The 8,372-nt window shown below is 40.8% G+C and overlaps 1 protein-coding gene across 1 annotated transcript in view; it reads right to left on the reverse strand.

The window, feature by feature from the left end:
• Window positions 1-8,366, reverse strand: part of BMP7 (bone morphogenetic protein 7) — a 45,841-nt gene extending 37,475 nt beyond the window's left edge. The window contains exon 1 of the mRNA XM_009326770.1: window positions 8,132-8,366. Within this exon, the coding sequence (XP_009325045.1) occupies window positions 8,132-8,321 (190 nt within the window). The 5' untranslated portion in view covers window positions 8,322-8,366. The remainder of the gene's footprint in view (window positions 1-8,131) is intronic.
• Window positions 8,367-8,372: the final 6 nt, after the last annotated feature.

Here is an 8,372-nt window from a genome sequence, read left to right on the forward strand (position 1 = left end):
ATGGCAGACATTGCACCTGTTCCAATAAAACGGGAAAATTGAGAGATAAAGCATAGCACTCATTAAGATGAATCTACTGAAACATGAACAATTTGTATTTTGAATATCCTCCAGGAATAAAAGGAGAAATACATAAACAGACCTTGTTTTCACCATCATCAGTTTAAAATAAATCTGTTTAAAGGGAACTTCACATTTGTTTCATGTACAAAGACAGTACTTACCACTAAAGAAACTATGGTTATGCTTGACTTTCTTTAAGAAAGCAAATTATTTTATCTAGCTACTCCTATTCTTTTAAAGAAAAATAATCTGTTGGCAGTTTAATAAAAATCAGTTCATTCCCCTATTCCTTAGTCGTGGCAGCTTTTTTTACTTTTACATTTTCTCATGCTGAGTAATACCACATTCTTACAATCTAGTCCATAATGATCAGAATAACAACATAAACAAAAGTCCTTCTGCTCATCTATTAATAAATAACTAAAATTATTAGGTGAGGGGAACTGTTTGGATAGTTAGCAACAAAATTCACTGCAAAATAGGGTTTTTTCTGGGCACAAGGAATATGCTATGTAATATCTGATAGGTTATTAAAAAATCTTAAATGAGAAGAAATGTTAAGTAACAGCTACTCAAAGGGTAAATTTCTTCAAACATTTGCCTTGATCATCAGTGGTTGTGCTGTTCAACATCCCATATATCTCTCTATTTCTCTCACACATACACACACAAGCATTAAATACAAAATGTCATGAAAATTCCTAAGTATCATTTAATGTTGGCAGCCCTGCACTGTAAAGCCATTTATACAAAACTGTGGTTGGCAGCTCTCACTCTTCCATGGGAACAAATTAACATTGGCATTCCAAAGACAGGAAAGTAAGGAAATTAGAAACACAGTTGATATTTGGCCAGTGCTTTGAAATACTGTACCATGCTACTGATGTCAATTAATGAAAAGCAGAATTTGCGGAGAGAGTCTGGTTTTGAAACACATTAACACACGTTAAACATGTTTGCACAGGAACTGGATTGTAAGCATCTTGGTTCCAAAACAATAAAGCAATTACACTAAAACTTGTAGTCTCAAAGTTGCCATTAATTCAATCCACTCAATCTGGATCACTGAAGGATTTTCACTGACTTCAAGATGTAGTCAACACAAATGTTTAAAAGAACGTACAAGGCACGGTATTGTGGGGTTTGCACATATGAGCTCGCACCCAAGATCCTCTTATGTTACCTGCTGTAAATCAGGTAAATTTATGTATGAAGAATGGAATTGTACAACCTATACCCAAATAAAGGGGGGCTCGGCAAACTTTGTAGTTTTCGTCAACAAAATAAGGACTTCCGAAAGAGATATTTGAATTAGACTCGGTTCAAACTTTGCTACCTGCAACTTTTTTCTTAGCAAAGATGTTTACTGACAAAATCTTAAACACTTCTGGTTTTCACGTGGACACCAAAAAAAATTTAGATGGCAGTTTATCTCCTGGCACAACTCCACTGACTGCTGTGGAATTACTCCAGCACGGAATTTGGCCCCGCAGCCTTTACAACACACTGTTTATTTGTACTGTGATTCAGATATTTTGATACCGGGAATCTTTCATCACTGAAGTTTCTCCATATGAAATATGTCTTGTATTAAGAAATATCAGTTTCACGTTTTTGTCAAACATTATTTGTTAAATTCTGTTTGTTGCAAAGATGGGAATTCAGCTGTAGTTCAACAACATGGATTGGGCTAATAATGATAAGCAGTGACTAATAGGAGCTAGTTCATGTTTTGATTATTTGCAGCAGAGGAAGCCTCCCTCAAAAACAATTTCAAGATTAGGAGAGAAAACTGTTTGAAGCCCTAGCAGAAACTACTGCATGCTCATTATTTCAACACAGGGGCATTTCTTTGGCCCAATTCTGTTCTCAATTGTGCTAGTGTAAATCAAGAGGGAGTTTATGGGAATTACTTTGGACGTACAGTTGTATAAATGAGACCATAGGGCCAGCTTCAGTAGAAATTTGACAATTTACACCAATGAAGACCTAGCCAAGAATTTTCTCTTGGGTTTCCATTTTCCAAACATATGCGTGTGCAGAACTTTATCCATGTGATTAGTCCTCGTGAGCAGTCCCATTTACTTCAAACAGTTTTAGAATTAAAATCTTCATCCTGAAACTAATTTAAACAGCTCACTCATTTCTTTAGAAGTTCCTTCCCTTTAAAGAAGAAATATATACATATAATAGCATTTTTTTTTAATATATATATATATGTAGTTAATTAATGTGAGTATTTTGATGCAGGCCCCAGAGAGGAGGACTGTACCACTGGAAAGGGCTTAAAATATCATGGTCTCTTAATGCTGTGTATCAACAGGTAGTCTCTTTATCTGGCATGCTATCAAAATTTGCTTACTTGTGTTCTTTCTCAGATGGCGTCATCCATCATTGCAACTTCTCACTGGTATTCATCCAGTTAGAACAATTTAGAGGCATAAAACTAAATGTGTTATCATTTTAACCACAAATTAACAGTTTCCATATAAATATTAGCATTTCCTCACTTGGTTCAAGGATAGAAGCCATAATGGCACTAACAGTATATTTGATTTAAACTAATTAAAAACAGAGGCTCTTGCAATTTAATATATTGATTTTACCAGTGGGACTTAAATCTTTTATAATAAGTGTACACAGCTGCACTACTCACCCACCGCCACTTTAAACCTAATCCCTGCATTCCTCCTGACAATAACATGACAGGATCCACACATCCCAGTATTAGCCTTAACCCCGGTGACACTGCCAGAATGTATTAAACTAAAACGTCGCAGTGTCCTATTTAAAAGGAGCCTGTCAACAGCTCTGACTAGGCTTTAATAGTTATAATCTTTTTTTTAATTAATGTTTCCAACCACTTGTGTAACCTTCTCTCACACATCCCTCCCCCCCCACCCAAAAATGTGTTTCAAGCTTATTTACAGATGAAAACGTAACGCCTGGTTTCATGCTGCCTGCCCAGAGGCCATTAAACCTCCTTTGCAAAAGGAGCGACGGGGGGATGCACACACACGCACACAAGCAAAACCGACGGCAAGCAGCGCTCGGGTGGGAGCAGGTCCTGTACGCTTCACTTGTGCCTAACTCCTGTTACAAGCATCACAAGATCTGGCCATCAAGGCTTGTCTCCTTCAAAGCACTTCACAAGCCGTTGTGTTTTGGCTTTTAAACTACAGTTCCCGGAGGGGGCTTCACCTCCCCAGGACAGCCTGTGTGGGAACGGAGGAAAGACCCTGCTTCTGGGACAAATCCGCTGCAGAAGCATGCGGGCAGATGGGGACAATTTCCATGTCCTTTTTCCTTGCGCGAGGACATCTGTCCTCGGCTGCTCCATTCTCTGCTACCACCGCACCCGTACGGCAGAGGTAAATAGTTCCTGTTCTGTTCTGCCATTTTGCACCTGAAAATTAGAAAATGAATTAATTTCTCTCTAGACTAGGTCTGTACATTCAACGAATACCTGCCGGTTACTTGCTGCACGGTCAGTGTACTTCATACCTTTAGTTTGCTGCAAGCTTTCTACCTTAGCTAATCTTATGCCACCAAGCGTTGCATACATCCATACTGTCCAAAACAATTACAGGATGTACCTGTTCAGGCTCGAGAGCTTATAACAGCGCTAGGTGGAGGAGAAAAAAAAAAAAAAAAAAACAAAAAAATTAAAGGATTTACCTTTTCAGGCTCGAGAGCTTTAAAAAGGCCTAGGGGGGGGGAAAAAAAAAAAAGCCGAGGGCTTGTCCTAATGTATGGACAAACCATGTGATCATGACCAGGCATCCAGGGCTAACATTTAATCTGCTTTGTTTCAAGTGGGAAATATGTGAAGATCAAATAAGTTCAAATCCAGGTCAAATATCCTTGAAAATCTTTGATTTATATAAGCAGGAAAATGAGTTTTAAAAGAAGTGATTATGAAAGGGTTACTAAAAACACAGCTGTACGCGTACTCTTATATCTGAGGCTCTCCAAAGAAAAACTGTGTGACATCTATATTAACCTTTGGCTGTACACCAATGAAGGCCTGTAGTGAGCTGGAATGCAAGGCAGCCCCTTCCAAATTTTAACACAAGCCAGGTTACAGCTGCAAATGCCTGCAGCCCGTGCTCACTTTATAAAGTATTCCCCGAAGGAAATTTTTTAACTGTTATAGAATCTTTTTCTAATACCCTACAGTGTTAAAGCCTGTTATTAAAGGGCAAAGAGATGGTTCTCTATGCCAAACACTTGTCAACAAAAAGGATAGCCAGATGGTATGAAATAAAAAGAAACTTGGGGGCTCTTCAGCTTCTTGATTTACATTAACAAAAGCCACTTTCATGTGCTCCTTCCAAGAATGACTAATTCCCCCCCCCCCTTATTTTTTGCCAGGATTAAACAATGTTGTTCATTTTATAATCAACCATGAGACAAATTAACAAATTGTGTATCACTTGTGCCGACTCTTTTAAAAAATATTCTAAGCAAGTCTGTTTACCAAGGCAAGGTTACCCACATAAGGACAACTCAATTATTTTTAGAAGAGAGGGTCTAAGTAATCTAGAGGATGTTTACTCCTTAGCTGCTGTTTATAAACTTGAAATTAAACTTGTGCAAAAAATGCTTTGCGTTTTTTCAGTTCCTAAAATGGATCAGTTTGTAAACTGTAATTGGACAGGATCTGAAATGAAATTCCAAATACCGAAACTATAGTGGTAAATTTTATAAAATTAGCCAGTAATTAACTGGCTAACTTAGACCACTGTGGCTAAATTCTCTTTTAATTTACATGTAACTTCATTCTTGACACAAATCCATTCCCCATCCATCTTAGCACAGGTGTAAGCTAAGACAAAATGTAGCCTGTGAATTAAGTGGTTATAAATCTAAATCTAATTAATTGTCAAGATTTTACAGTAACATTACATGCTTAGTACAAAGCTCTCTGCAACATAACCCGAAATGGAGCACCTGTATTCTGGTTCCTCCCTACCAATACCCAGTATAAATTCTCTGGAATAAATATACACAGTATCACCATAGAAATCATTGTGCGGGGGTTTTGTTGTTGGGTTTTTTACTATGTAGCCCAGTAAATCTTGCAATGTAAATCTTTTTCTTTTTTTTTTTTTTTAATATTTTTTCCTCTAAAGTTGTATGACTAGATAGATGAAGAATAAAGCAAAAAAGTGTATTTGTAGATTAGTATTTGGAAGCCCGGAATAGCATGTTTTATTTATTGACATTTAAAAGTATTATTTCTGTACTCACTTTTACTTCCTCCATTCTAAGATGAGACTTTATTATGCTGTGACACTTCCTCATTGTGATGGCTCTAGTATAGTAATAAAAGCCTACCTGTGAAATGCAATGCTCACAGAGTATCTCTTACAAAACTAGGACACAGTTTACTACAGTCTGCATTTAGCAATTCAGCTCTGCTTTAAAAGGGATCATTGTCAAAAGTCTCCAAAAAAATATCAGTTCTACAATAGATCTTCTAATTTTCCCTGAATGTCATAGAAAACTGTACGTATCAAAGCAGGTGGTGTATTTGACTATATACGGGAGTGAGTGGCTGGTCTAATTCATTAAAATGTCCATAAACAAGCCTGTCTTTGTCCTATAAAGATGAAAGACCGATGACTATAATGGGATGAAAGGTGTGCACAGTGATGAAGAAAGCTGTTATAGATCTATGTCCTTTTTAAACTCGTCCTGGCATGCACTGTTGACAAGGGAACAAAACAGTACAGATAAACCTCCAAAATGTGCCTTGCTGGTAATAATTCCACCTGTCCTTCTTAAACTATTGGATTTTGCCTGCACTCTTACTACTCACTGACCATGCTGACAGCAATTAAATAAAATGATAATTAAGTATTTTGCATAAAGAACACTTTTGGATTTCTAAGCAGACTACAAGATCCAGCAGGTTGAAATGAATGAATATATCCACTGTAGTCATCACATCACATTGGGACATCAATTATTGATTACGTACAGTTTATACAGGTATAACCTGCTCTATAAAAGGTTCTCACGTAGAAACAGACCTATCCAAAACATAACATTTATTTCACAGTTTATGGATTGATTACACTCCTTTTTATTCAAAAGAATCGGGGATCTGAACATTAATTCCTTTCATGTAAAACTGTCACAGGCTGCAAAGATGACTCTTCCTTGCATAGGAGGCATAGGACGGGAGCGCTGCAGTTTCACTGATGAAAGTTATGCAGTAAATAACTACACCCAAGGAGCAGAGCTGCTTCCCCAGAGCTAAACTCCCTTTCGTTAGGTACTTACATGTTTCATAAAGGTTCCCTCCTCTCTACCGAAATGGAAACAGAAGTGTGAATTTCTCTATCGTTATTTCAACATCCTTTGTCTTCTGTTCAGGACTCTCCCTGCGCTCTGGCTGTACATGGTGTAGGACCCAAGAACCACAGAGAATAATGTTAGCAAGATCACTCTTATCTCTGAAGTCAAATATTTGACCGCCATTGGTACTTTTGGCTGCTCAAATATTTGATTTTAAATGTATCATTGCTGATCAGCTTAAGTATCTAGCAGCGATTAGACAAACACTGTAATTCCAAATGGAAAGCACCAGCACTCTCAGAGAGCGCAGCCCCCAGGCCAGATGCAATTCAAGGCTTCCCACTGTGAAGCTTATGGTAGTCAATAAGGAGGTGCTGCGGCTCATGCAAACTAGAGATCTCCCACAGCATCCTGTGCCTCCCTATCATGCAAGAATTGTGCCGGGATGGCTACTATGTCTAATAATTATTAACGTGTGTCACAGAGCCTTTATAGATACTGATCTTTTTCAGTTAGTTAAAGCGCTGGGATTAGAGAGGTGGTGATTTAGGTGGTGATTTAATCTTTGTTGCCTCTGAAGTTCCAGACAGTGGAAGTGTCCAGAACAGTGACATCCATAAAGGTGTTAATGGATTTACTGGCGATGGGGGTGTCTGTAATCCCTAGCAGGTTACATGCCAGCAGTGGGCTCCTCTTGCTCTTTGCCTGTCCTTTTGTTTGGGACAAAGTTTGAGTTGATCTTGTTTTGGAAATACTATTCAGATTCTGTCTTGAACTTGCAGGCACCCAATCTGTACGTGTGGTGGTTTCAGAGCTGCACATGATGAGGTCTAAAAATGGATAGAGTGAACCAGGTCTATAATTATATATTTAAAATAGAATGCTCATCCCGACAATGTTTTTCTCAAATCCGGCCAAGTCAGTCCACACGGGTGTGCAATCTACAGCAAGCAAATAGAAATCAGATTGGGCCGTGGCATCCAATTAGAGAGGCCTAGTGAGCCGCATACAAAGCATGCCAACTTTCGTATCATTTGCATAAACCCATCCACATGTGCTTGTGAAAAGAGGCGAGTTAGCTGCATAAACTGGGGTCAACAGAAAAAGCTGTAGGAGTAAATAAGGATTTACTGTGGAATCCCTCTCAAGCCATTAAGAAAACATGTGCGAGCAGCTCAGCCCCTGCGGCTGAGGGAACGCGGCGCTGGGATGCCACAGGGAACTATCCGTCTAGGCAGCCCTGGTGGCTCTGCATCCCGCACAAGCGCCAGCCTGGTGCTGGGAGCCGTGCCGGGACCCGTGGTCCTGCCCAGGTTTCGTGTCTTCCTTGGCGGTGCGGGATGCGGAACAGACCTACTAATCGTCCTGTTCAACTCCTACCTGCAAATCCAATTTCTGAGGTGCGACAAGTAACTATCAAAGGGAGAAGACGACAAAGAACTTAGTGTGTTGGCGTGCGGGGTGGAGCGCGGCGAGAGCCTGTGGCTGTCCAAATGCTGTGATGGAAAGTCAGAGCCCTCTTCATGTTGCTGCCATTTAATTACCGCCTCGCAAAGCAGCCGCTTTTTCAAGGGCCGCTACCTGCCCTTCCTTGCCCGAGTGGGCTGCCACCCATCCGACCCGCTGTGGGAACAGCTTCCTACCAGGGCCACCTGTCCTCCCGCTGGCGGCCAGGGTCCTGCTCCAGCCTCCCCCCAGCACGGTTCCCCTGCCCCATCATCCCGGACCCAGCCGCGGGGCCTCGCCGAGGGCAGGCACTCACCCAAGTTGACGAAGCTCATGACCATGTCAGCCTCGGTGAGGAAGTTGCTGTCCTGCAGGCTGGCCAGGGGCGGCCCCTGGGTGCTGAAGATGGGCTTGTAGGGGTAGGAGAAGCCCTCGCCCTCCTCAGCGGCGGCCCCCGCCGCCCCCTCCTCCACGGACATGGCATTGTAGAGGTCCAGCATGAACATGGGGGCCGAGTTGTGCTTGCCGTGGAGGTGGGGCCGCGGGCGGTGCGGCAG

The sequence above is a fragment of the Pygoscelis adeliae genome, unplaced genomic scaffold (assembly GCF_000699105.1).
Source record: "Pygoscelis adeliae isolate BGI_AS28 unplaced genomic scaffold, ASM69910v1 Scaffold286, whole genome shotgun sequence".
Lineage (NCBI taxonomy): Eukaryota > Metazoa > Chordata > Aves > Sphenisciformes > Spheniscidae > Pygoscelis > Pygoscelis adeliae.